Genomic DNA, 12,829 nt, shown 5'->3' on the forward strand with positions numbered 1-12,829 from the left:
TTGTACATTGGACAATCTAACCATGTACTTTGCTTTAAAAAAAAAAAAAAAGTTTTTCTTTATGTTGTCTCTGGTTTCTTTACCATTTTTCACTGCCCTCTAGTTCTCTACCTTTCTGCCATTGGGAACAATTCATTTCTATTTACTCTGTCCAGTCCCCTCATGATTTTAACACTTCTATCAAAATTCCCCACAACCTCTAAGCAGAACAGCCCCAGCTTCTCCAATCTAACGATGTCGCTGACGTTTCTCATTCCTGGAACCATTCTTGTAAATCTTTTCTATACTTTCTCCATTGTTTTTGTATCCTCCCTAAAGGATTGGGCGCAATACTCCAGTTGAGGCCAAACCAGTGTTTTATAAGGAGTCGCCATAACTTTCTTGCTCTTTCTACGCTATGCCCCTATTCACAAAGGACAGAATCCAGGGTGCCTTATAGGTCAAGCAAAATACTGGCCCTAATACTGACCCTGGGGAGCCCCTGTATCTACCTACCTCCAGACTGAAATCCAACTCTTCAACAGTAATCGCTGTTTCCTGTCACTCAACCAACTTCATATCCAAGCTGCCACTGCCCCATTTACCCCATAGCCATCAACTTTACTGACAAGGCTACCACATGGCACTTGCCTTGGCAAATGCCTTTTGGAAATCCATGTGCACCACATCAAACACATTATCATAATCAACCCCCTCTGTTGCATCCTGCAAAAACTTATTCAAATCAGTTAAACACAGTTTGCCTTTAACAAATCCAGGTTGGCTTTCCTTAATTAATCTACACTTGTCCCAAGTGCCTGTTACTTTTGTCCCATATTATTGTTTCTAGAACTTTTCCACCAATGAGAAGAAACAATTGTGATCCTTGCTAATGTTTTCTTTCTGCTTTGATTGATGATTGCAGGTGATTGTGGAGCTCACCCAAGAGCGGGACTACCTACAGGTTCAGCAGCAACTCCCAAGTCCCGTCAAGTCCTCGAGTCCTGACTATTCAACTAGTCCCAATGGGAAACTCAGCAAAGAGGAGAAGCAGCACCTCGCGGTGGACTTGGCGGACACCAAGGCAAAACTCCGGAGGATCAGACAAGAACTGTTAGTATCCACAAGGACTTGCTTCGATTATACACCTGGGGCATGGCATAGCTCAGGGGTAGCACTCACACCTCTTCATCAGAAAGGCAGAGGTCCAAGTCTCATTCCAGAGACTTTCTTTTTTCTTTTGTTTTCTTTAAATTTAGAGTACCCAATTATTTTTTCCAATTAAGGGGCAATTTAGCGTGGCCAATCCACCTACCCTGCACATCTTTGGGCTGTGGGGGTGAAACCCACGCAGACACTGGGAGAATGTGCAAACTCCACACGGGCAATGATCCAGGGTCGAGATTCGAACCCGGGTCCTCAGCGCCGTGAGGCAGCAATGCTAACCACTGTGCCACCATGCTGCCCCTCATTCCAGAGACTTGAGCTCAAAACCTAAGTTATCACATTACGAGCACCAGTACCACATTCAAACACAAGCAGATAGTTAGAAGGCTGTCTGGTTCATCCAACCTGCTGCACAGATTCGTAATACCGTTTTTGTCACAGTTTTTACATTCTCCACCCCACCTGAAACAATGAGATCCCCCCCCCCCCCCCGGAGAGACAAGAAAGCAGGCTCAGAAACTAAAGCCAATGTTTATCTGGGAAATTTCTAGTCCAGGAAAAGGCATTAGACAGAATTTGCAGGTTTTTTTTTGGAGGGGAGGGAGTGGGGGGGGAGGGAAATCCCACCTTCCTAAAAATCCTGGCCACTACCCCTGTTTCCTCCAGTTCCTTTTGTACCAAGGGAGTGCTGTACTGTCAGAAGTGCCGTCTTTCAGATAGAACATAGAACAGTACAGCACAGAACAGGCCCTTCGGCCCTCGATGTTGTGCCGAGCAATGATCACCCTACTCAAACCCACGTATCCACCCTATACCCGCAACCCAACCCCCCTTAACCTTATATTTTTTAGGACACTACAGGTAATTTAGCATGGCCAGTCCACCTAACCCGCACATCTTTGGACTGTGGGAGGAAACCGGAGCACCCGGAGGAAACCCACGCACACACTGGGAGGACGTGCAGACTCCGCACAGACAGTGACTCAGCCGGGAACCGAACCTGGGACTCTGGAGCTGTGAAGCATTTATGCTAACCACCGTGCTACCGTGCTGCCCCGATAGGGGTGTTAAGTGGAGGCCTCAGTTCGCCCGCCCCACCCCCCCTCCCCCCTCCCCTCCCCCCTCCCCTCCCCCCTCCCCTCCCCCTCCCCCCCCCCCCCCCCCCCCCCCCCCCCCAGGTGGGTATACATGCAACAGTATTCTCAGCACAGTGACACAGCGGTTAGCTCTACTGCCTCAGCTCAAGGGTCCCGGGTTCAATTCCAGCCTTGGGTGACTGTGTGGAGATTGCAGTTTCTCACCATGTCTGCGTGGGTTTCCTCCGGGTGCTCCGGTTTCCTCCCACAGTCCAAAGATGTGCAGGTTAGGTGGATTGGCCACACTGAATTACCCTTAATGCCCAAAAGGTTAGGTGAGGTTACGGGTATAGGGTGCAGACTGTTCCCAAGGGTTGGTGTAGACTCGATGGGCTGAATGGCTTCCTTCTGCACTGTAGGTGCTCTATAATTCTATTGTATGACTAAGATGAGGTGATTCCTCCACAGTGCCCCAAACACTCAGCAGGTCAGACAGCAGGAATGCAGAAAGAAACAGCTAATGATTCAGGTCAATGACGTTCTGACGAAAGGTCAGCGACCTAAAACTCTTAACTTTCTCTCTCCAAAGTTGCTGCCAGGCCCCCCAGGTATTTCCAGCATTCCCTGTTTTATTCCAGGTTTCCAGGATCTATAATATTTTCCTTTTGTAATAGCTGCAAACGTAACTTTGGTACAGCGTGTAAGGTGCTATACAAATGCAAGCTCCTACTCTCCTGGATCTTGTCCTCATTATTATTGCAATACAGGTTCCGGAGACTACTCGATATAAACAGCACATTAAAGCTGGCACCTTGATAATTATAATGTTGAGTCAGAGGTTTGGCAACCTCATTGATGTTCAATTGTCTGATGTTCATTATTTACAGTATTGGGTTACAGGTATTTATGATGTCCAATTTCTATTGGCTAAGGACTGTAGCGAAACCCACACAAGAAGCAAAGCTTCTGTTCACTTCATTACAAAGACATTGCAAATGCAGCAAGAGCCATAATTTAGACATTCCTGATTGCCCATGCAAGGTGCTGAATTGCCAAACTCTTCTTTTCAAACTGCCACATGCGCTCTTAAAGTAATCAACTATTCAATGCCCAGTGAACACTGCTGTTATCGAGCCTGCACCTGCTCACTGGTCATTGTCCACTGTGGTGGAGTTACCATACAGGCAAATCTGTGCATACGTCTCAAAGGCATGATGAAGGATTTTGGCGGGAGTTGTCTGCAAGACGGATTGCATTTCATAATGCACGACGCAATCTTAAACACAAAGTGCTTTCTCTTTTCACAAACATGTTTCCTTTCTCCTGAAATGTATCCCAGGGAAGAAAAGGCCGAGCAGCTCGTAGACTCCAAGCACGAGGTGGAACGGCTTGACCTGGAGTTACAGAGGTTACGGCAAGAGGTAAGGAGAGCTGCCCGGGTGCCCCCTTTGGCTCCAGGTGTGGACGCACCGTGGCTCGTGTACTCGCTTCTGAGTCAGTAGTTTGTGCACGCAGGTCCCACCACAGATAATTGAACCCCAAAATCCATTGGCATTTCTAGTGCAGTACCGAGGGAGTGCCACACTGTCAGAGGTGACATCTTTTGTATGATGTGGAGATGCCGGCGTTGGACTGGGGTGAGCACAGTAAGAAGTCTTACAACACCAGGTTAAAGTCCAACAGGTTTGTTTCAAACACGAGCTTTAACCTGGTGTTGTAAGACTTCTTACTATCTTTTGTATGAGCATTAAATAGAGTCCCGTCATCCTTCCCCGGATGTAAAAAATTTCTATTTCAAAGAAACACCAGGTACTTTTTCTTGATGCATTAATCAATATTTATCCTTCACCAACCTTGTTATCTGGTCAGTCTCACAGATGTGTGTAAATTGGCCGCTGATATCTGTACATAATAGCAGTGATTACATTTCTAAAATACTCTCATGACTGTAAGATACTTTGGGATGTCCTGAGATCGTGAAAGGTGCTATAGAAATGCAAGTTAGTCTTTTTCATGACTCAGACTGGTGCTGAGCATTGAGACCAGAACATCTGGGGCGGCACGGTGGTGCAGTGGTTAGCACTGCTGCCTCACGACGCCGAGGACCCGGGTTCAATCCCGGCCCCGGGTCAATGTCCACATGGAGTTTGCACATTCTCTCCGTGTCTGTGTTGGTCTCACCCCCACAACCCAAAGATGTGCAGTGTAGGTAGATTGGCCACGCTAAATTGCATCCGATTGCCCCTTAATTGGGAAAAAAAATAATTAGGAACTCTAAATTTAAAAAACAAAGACCAGAACATCTTTGATGCCTCACTCTACTGTGAGCTGGCAGGTTTCAGCTCCGTGACGTTCGGGTTAGGAAAGGAAATTGGACAAGGTGTCTGTCCGGACATTTCTGTTGGATAAGGGGCTCTGGCGTCACTGCTCAGAGAATCAATGAGCTTTCCAACATGTCGACTCAATCACGAATAATGCCAATGTGTGAAAGTTGTTAAGGGAGCTGCTGATGCCTGTTGACCCATGACCCAGCAATGCTGCCCTTAAAGCCCATACTCTGAGTTGACTGACTTCAATAAAGAAAAATCAAGGTGATTGTCAGTCTTTATTACTGATGCAATATGCAGTCTGTAACATCCTATACTGGAGTCCTTTTCCATAACACTCAATACACCTCACCCCTTTCTGCTGTCCCAATGAACTTTCTCACTCCCCTCCCCACCACCTTCAAAACTGTCTGAAAAGCTGTCTCTTTGACCTTCCCTTCAGCCAACCATAGAATCCCTACAGTACGGAAGGAGGCCATTCTGCCCATCGAGTCTGCCCTCTGAAAGAGCACCCCACCTAGGGTTGGGCCCCCCGTAAACCCACCTAACTTTTTGGACACTAAGGGGCAATTGATCAAGGCCAATCCACCTAACCTGCACATCTTTGGACAGTGGGAGGAAACGGGAGCACCCGCAGGAAACTCAAGGAGACATGGGAGAACATGCAGACTCCGCACAGACAGTCACCCGAGGCCGGAATTGAACACGGATCCCTGGCGCTGTAAAGCAGCAGTGCCACCCACCTCCCTGTTCTAACTATTGCTTGATGTACAGTTACACTGTGATACGCCTTGTAACATTTCACTATTTACACCACAGAAACAAGCTATTCAACTTGGTCCATTTCAATGTTTAAGCTCCACACGAGTCCCCCCTTTCCCTATTTTGTCTCGCCCGATCAAGATACTCTCCTATTCCCTGCTTCCTTAACTTCTCCTTGATCCACGTGATTGTGGGTTCTGCATTCTAACCACTCTCTGGCTAAAGAATGTGAAATGTACCACGTAAGTTTACTTTATCATTATCGTGTTTGGATTCTCATTGTCCTCCAAAGTGGAAAAGGAAGGGGAATATGGATTAAAAGCAAATTCTTTTGGATCTTGCACAGAACATGCAGTTGAGTACAGAGGCCCGCTCAGTTAGAGCGTATCGGGATGAGCTGGACTCGCTAAGAGAGAAAGCAAGCCGAGTCGACAGGCTGGAGAACGAGCTCATTCGGTGCAGGGAGAGGCTACACGATGTGGATTTCTATAAGGCCAGAATGGAGGTGAGCCGCCCCTCTTAATCCTTTTGATTCATGGTAGAAATGAAAAATGAAATGAAAATGAAAATCGCTTATTGTCACAAGTAGGCTTCAAATGACGTTACTGTGGAAAAACCCCTAGTCGCCACATTCCGGCGCCTGTTTGGGGAGGCTGGTACGGGAATTGAACCGTGCTGCTGGCCTGCCTTAGTCTGCTTTAAAAGCCAACTATTTAGTCCTGTGCTAAACCAGCCCCATAGAAGATGTTGAGAACACTGTCCCCAGACAAATTGGAGATGATTGGGTAATTTAGCAGTCCCATCACTGCTGGAAGTGGCTGAGATTGGGTTTTACACACCCTGTGTAACCATCCTCCACTTACTACGCACATTGTTGGAGCAATCACCCTGCTTTTATCAGAATTTGCTGCAGTTTTGATCATGTGTTCCATTTGCTGCAGTTTGTTGAAACCCTCTTGAAATAGACTCTGTAGACTGTTTGAACAAACTTTGTTTGCTATCGAATTGACTGTTCGATCAGGTTCCTGCTGTGAATCCTGCCCCATCTTTCCTGCCTAATCTTTGTCTTTGCACCCTTTCTTAGGGGCGGCACGGTAGCATTGTGGATAGCACAAATGCTTCACAGCTCCAGGGTCCCAGGTTCGAATCCCGGCTTGGGTCACTGTCTGTGTGGAGACTGCACGTTCTCCCCGTGTGTGCGTGGATTTCCTCCGGGTGCTCCGGTTTCCTCCCACAGTCCAAAGATGTGCAGGTTAGGTGGATTGGCCGTGATAAATTGCACTTGGGGTCCAAATTGCCCTTGGTGTTAGGTGGGGTTGCTGGGTTATCGGGATAGGGTGGAGGTGTTGACCTTGGGTAGGGTGCTCTTTCCAAGAGCCGGTGCAGACTCGATGGGCCGAATGGCCTCCTTCTGCACTGTAAATTCTATCTATCTATCTATCTCCCACACACTACTGTGCAACTCATTCACTAGCATGCCTGCTCAAAATTCTACCTCCAGTACTGAAACGTCAGATTTGACTCAAAATGTTAACTCTATTTCTCACTGCACACATGCTGCAGGCGTGCTGTATATATTCAGCACTTCCTATTTTATTTCAGATTCTCAGCATCCACAGTATTTTGCTTCTATGGTCAAGATATTTTAGTATTGATTTTATTTTTTATAGTTCGTTAGTTCCAAATAAATACAGCACAGTTAATTTCTGTTACGCCACATCACTCTACGCAGCGGATTGTGTATAGCAACCAAACGACCATAAAACCTCCCCTTTCTATTTCCAGAACATTAATTAGAAAATTGAAGAATAACGTTCATGAAAATCCCCTCTTTATGTTGCATCTTGTTTTGCGGGTAGCGGGAGCTAGGTGAATGCCGGCATTAAATCTAAAACTGCTTCAAAATAATCTTGATAATATAACACCATCAACGCTCAGAGACTTGTTTTGTCAGGGTCGAGGGTGGAATCAGGAAATCTAAGCTCCAAAGTTTTCTCTTGGCAGATCAAATGGGACACAATATGGAGTTCATATCTAATCACGTCACAACTTTGTGTGGATGGGTACAGCAGTTGCATAGGCCAAGATTTTACAGCCTTTTCTGTGCCCCCCCCCCCCCCCCCCCCCCCCCCCCCCAATGGCACTTGCCCTTTAAATCTTGTTCTGCGCAACACTAATATCCTGACGGCTGGGAGGGGCCATAAAATCCTGGCCACAGATTCTACATCACCGAAACAGACCATTTATTGATCCACCACATTTTAAAAATCTAACTCTCTCTGTTCCCTTATCCCTCATGCATGTATCCAGTTCCTCTTCAATGTGTCAATGCTATTTACTTCAGTTACTCCTTGTGGGCATGAGTTCCACATTCGATGCGCTGGCTAAAGAAGTAACTTCTGTTGGATTAACTGGTGACTGCTGTTGGCTCCCGTTTATGTTGCTGAATCCCTTCTCCAGAAACTGTTCAGTGTTCAAATTCCCACGTGGCAGTTTTCAATTTTTAAATGAGCCTCAAAGTTTTTCTTAAATGTTTTTTATTGAGTTTTTGAACAGAGTATGTTTGCCGTTATCTACACAGGATATGAATATATATATTATATAAGAAGGACACACACAAACTTATCACAAAAAAAGTAATAATAAAGAAATAAAAAATCAAATAAAGTAACTGGTAAGGTATTATGCACCAGCTCAACAGCAGCAACTCTGTACCCTTGGCAAAATTATTTACAACACATAAGTAGGCATCCGTTTGTGGGGTTGAAGTAAACTGTCGATGGTAGCCATGATGTGGAGATGCCGGCGTTGGACTGGGGTGAGCACAGTAAGAAGTCTTACACCACCAGGTTAGAGTCCAACAGGTTTGGACTCCTGTTGGACTCTAACCTGGTGTTGTAAGACTTCTTACTGAAGTAAACTGTGGCTTTAATTGGCTTACAACTGAGCCTGCCTGCGACTCTACTGAACTGAGGGCGGACTCGCAGGACCGCAGCATTTATACTTCCTGCTGGGGGTGGAACCAAGGGCGGAGCCCTGTTCATGCCCTCATCTCCCCCTGTGGGCAGAGCCGCGCAACGGCTTACCGTCAGTCCAGTCTCTTGCGGCTTTTGTTTTTTTCCCCTGTTTGTACCTTTGGGTGAGCGCTGCATGCGTTCTTTCTTTTTTTTGTCCCACAAGAATAAAAAAGAAAAAAAATAGCCCCCCCCCCCCCCCCCCCCCCTCTTCCCGGACTAAACAAACAAAAGAAAACCCCTGAAAGTTTAGTCCTTTAGCGGGAGCTGCCCCCTGCATGTCTTTCCCCCTACAGAGCTCCACCGGCATGGGCCTAGAAGTTTAACGGCGATGGCAAACCCTCAGCTAGTCCACTGATGAATGTCAGAGCTGGCTCAATGTGACTTCAGTACTCCCACTGATGCGGCTGGCCCATAACCGCCCCCAAATGCATCGAGCTGTTTCAGTTTGAGACAAGCCAGTGATGGGAACCTGGCCAGCGACATCCACACCGCAATAATGATGAAACATATGGTATAACCCTAACACTAACACTAACACTAACCCTAACCCTAACACTAACACTAACCTTAACACTAACCCTAACGGTTAGTGTGTCCCCGGAATCCCAATTACGATCAGAGCAAGTGATTCGTAATTGTTCATTTCGCCTGTCTCCACTATGTAACGGTGATAAATGTATAAATTAATAGTGCCAGATTTTATCAAACCGCTCGCCTTATTTTGTTGGGTCATTGTTGTTTGTCCCTCCATTTGAGGGTGACGTCTGCTCGGGGTCATGCCTTTCTTCCATGAGGCTTCATGTGACTGGTCAGGCCAACCCTCAACCCACAAATTCAATATTGGACGCTATCTACATTCCATAGGTAAAGGAATTCAAGGCATATATCATCTCTGGATAGTAGTTTATTTGAAGACATTTGTTCATTATCTTTGCAAGCAATAAATACATTATAAATTTGCATATATTATACACCTATGGTTTGTGCTACGTTTCTGGGCAGGTCACCCCACATGGTAGTGCAATCTGGACTGTAGTAATGGCCTCCTCTTTTCGTCTTCTCTGCCTCCACCCTGCCTGGGCATTAAGGAGTTTGGACTCGCAGCTTGATGGACAAGTTGTAGGCATTTTAAAACTCCCTTTGAAATGTGGCAGCATTAACGATTGGGCGGAGCTTGCCACCTGCAGTTTGTGTGTGTGTGCACACATTCCTCATTCTTTGACTGTTTTTCTATTCGGCGGGATTTCCACTTACATCAATATGTTAGCTCGAGGATGTGATCCTTTTTCTAAAACAAAATATGTCTTGGGGTTATATATTTCACCAGAGGACAGACTATTCTGGGCAGATAGTGAGCAACAAAACAGGGTCAGGTAAAACAGGTTGTACAAATGAGAAATTAATTTAAGGCACCAACTGCTCGTTTTTCGATAATTGAACCCAATATTTGTGAAATAAGCAGAAAGTGGAGGACACAAGAAAAAAAAAAACAGGTTCTAATGGATCCAAACACAGTGCAGTGTCAGCTTGGCACAGCTGTGCTCAGCCACAACACAATGAATGATATTAATTTGGCAACTGCACAACCAGAAAGAACCTGCCAATTTCATTCAATCAGAAACAAAGTGTGGTGTCTCACACCGCGTCGAGGGAGGGTCACTGATTAAACAATGGGATTGAGGGAGGGTCACTGATTAGACTGAGATTGAGGGAGGGTCACTGATTAGACTGAGATTGAGGGAGGGTCACTGATTAGACTGAGATTGAGGGAGGGTCACTGATTAGACAGTGAGATTGAGGGAGGGTCACTGATTAGACTGAGATTGAGGGAGGGTCACTGATTAGACTGAGATTGAGGGAGGGTCACTGATTAGACTGAGATTGAGGGAGGGTCACTGATTAAACAGTGAGATTGAGGGAGGGTCACTGATTAGACTGATTGTGGGAGGGTCACTGATTAGACTGAGATTGTGGGAGGGTCACTGATTAGACAGATTGAGGGAGGGTCACTGATTAAACAGTGAGATTGAGGGAGGGTCACTGATTAAACAGTGAGATTGAGGGAGGGTCACTGATTAAACAGTGAGATTGAGGGAGGGTCACTGATTAGACTGAGATTGAGGGAGGGTCACTGATTAGACTGAGATTGTGGGAGGGTCACTGATTAGACAGTGAGATTGAGGGAGGGTCACTGATTAGACTGAGATTGTGGGAGGGTCACTGATTAAACAGTGAGATTGAGGGAGGGTCACTGATTAGACTGAGATTGAGGGAGGGTCACTGATTAGACAGTGAGATTGAGGGAGGGTCACTGATTAGACAGTGAGATTGAGGGAGGGTCACTGATTAGACAGTGAGATTGAGGGAGGGTCACTGATTAAACAGTGAGATTGAGGGAGGGTCACTGATTAAATAGAGATTGAGGGAGGGTCACTGATTAAACAGTGAGATTGAGGGAGGGTCACTGATTAAACAGTGAGATTGAGGGAGGGTCACTGATTAAACAGTGAGATTGAGGGAGGGTCACTGATTAAACAGTGAGATTGAGGGAGGGTCACTGATTAAACAGTGAGATTGAGGGAGGGTCACTGATTAAACAGTGAGATTGAGGGGATAGTGTTCCTGCTGATTAAATAATTGACTCTCATAACCTGCAGGGGTGGGAACTGCATTTCTCTTGTCCCTTGTGGAATATGGGGTTCCTTACTAAGGGGTTGGGGGAAGCTGAATTAACATGGCATGTAAATTCAGTCAGTTATGGACCAGGCTGCTCAAACCCAGTTGGTTACCACCAGGAGCAGTGTACCTTAAGCCTTGTAAATATACCTTTGTTTCATTTAATACAACTCTGTGTGGATTGCCCGTGTCTTCACAAAGGACCCTCCCTCTTGAAATGGGGCAAGTCAGTGCTAACAGTCATGTGAGACTGACTGGGTGGAGAGCTGTCCCTCCTCTGGTTGCATTGTGACATAAGCAGATATGGACAGTTTGTGCAGTGTTCTCATCTTTGTTGTCGATAGTCTGACAGCGCCATTATCAACTGGCTCTATGCCAAGCTAAATAATAAGTAGTTAGCTGCTGCAGCCTTTAAGAGAGAGGGCACAGTGTAAATTAAAAATGGCGTTTGCATGTGTGTAAATGTATAAATGCATTTGTTGTCTATGGAATCTGCTGTGTAGAAACTGGCCAGCTGGGCTCTGCTGGTGTTTAAACTCCTCCTGAGCTCCTCTCATCCTTCATTATACCCTGTCAGGAACCATTCTCTTGCTTTCTCTCTCATGTGTTTATCCAGCTTCCCCTTGTATAATAATGAAATTCACCCCAACAACTCTTGTGCCAGTTGTTGCTCTACATTCTAATCACTCTCTTTGTAAAGGCGGTTTTCCTGAATTCCCGATTTGGATTTGAGAGCAAATTTAGTTTCTGAGTTGAAATAGTAGAACTGATTTTAACACTCGATGCTGATGTATAATGAGTGGTCACAGACTATCAACCTACTTCGAAAGGTGGGGACATTGGTGGGTTGATGGTGGTCAAAATCAGCAGCACCAAAAGTTAAAATTGGCCTTAATATCCACTGTTGTGGTTTTAGCTGAAATTTGGATCTACAAACCAGGCCAAAGCTCCAGTGTCGTGAGGCGTGAGTGCTACATTGTCAATTTCCGGTCGTTCACACTGGCGGGATCTTCCCGACGAGGGGTGATTTCAACGGGAAACTCCGTTGACAGTGGCTGGACCAGAAGATTCTGCCACTAGCCAATGGCATACCGTGTCCCGCGGCTGTGAAGCACGCGGTGGGCTGCATGCTAAATCCCACCCATTGTTAGCACAAATTCCATCCAGCCTGCCTAGTAACAAACTATTGTTTACAAAGCAGATCTCTCTACGTCCTGGCCAATATTCTGCCTTCAGCCCGTACTGGACTAACAGAAACACAACTAACCAGGAAAAGCAATGGGCAGAATTTTGTGCCCTCCCCCACTGCAAGTTTTGTGGCAGTGGTTTGCCTGTCTCTATCTCAATTGAGGCCTTTAATTGGGTAATTAATTCCCACTAAAGGTCTTCCCTGCAGCTGCTAGTGTTAACTCTTCATGTGGGAAATGTGAGGACCAAACCCGGGCAGAGTTTCGTACTGGGGAGTGGCGGGGGGAGCAGTGCCTGATCGAGGGATTTAGCTGCTCGCCCCGCGCTCACCCCACACACAGCCCGCGCGCGCACACAACAGACTGCACGCGTGTGCGCGCGCACACACACACACACACACACACACACACACACACACACACACACACACGCGTGGAGCAAGTTTTGGCTTCCTGATTTTTGAATGAGATGTGGTTGTCATCGGCATGATTAGCATCTATTGCAGATCCCTAATTGTCCTTGAATTGAGTGGCTTGTTAGGTCATTTCAAATGGCGGTTAAGAGTCAACCAACCATATTGTTGTGGGTTTGGACTTGCAGGCAAGCCAGACCAGGTAGGATGTGGCAGGTCTTCCTC

At 46.3% G+C, this 12,829-nt stretch overlaps 1 protein-coding gene across 2 annotated transcripts in view; it reads left to right on the plus strand.

The window, feature by feature from the left end:
• The window catches only part of ccdc88c (coiled-coil domain containing 88C), a 223,258-nt gene that overhangs the window by 131,516 nt on the left and 78,913 nt on the right, over window positions 1–12,829 (plus strand). For both annotated transcript variants that reach the window (XM_038773235.1, XM_038773242.1), the window contains exons 8-10: window positions 905–1,092; window positions 3,562–3,643; window positions 5,658–5,816. In XM_038773235.1, the coding sequence (XP_038629163.1) occupies window positions 905–1,092; window positions 3,562–3,643; window positions 5,658–5,816 (429 nt within the window). The remainder of the gene's footprint in view (window positions 1–904; window positions 1,093–3,561; window positions 3,644–5,657; window positions 5,817–12,829) is intronic.

The sequence above is a fragment of the Scyliorhinus canicula genome, chromosome 2 (assembly GCF_902713615.1).
Source record: "Scyliorhinus canicula chromosome 2, sScyCan1.1, whole genome shotgun sequence".
NCBI classification, from domain to species: Eukaryota; Metazoa; Chordata; class Chondrichthyes; order Carcharhiniformes; family Scyliorhinidae; genus Scyliorhinus; species Scyliorhinus canicula.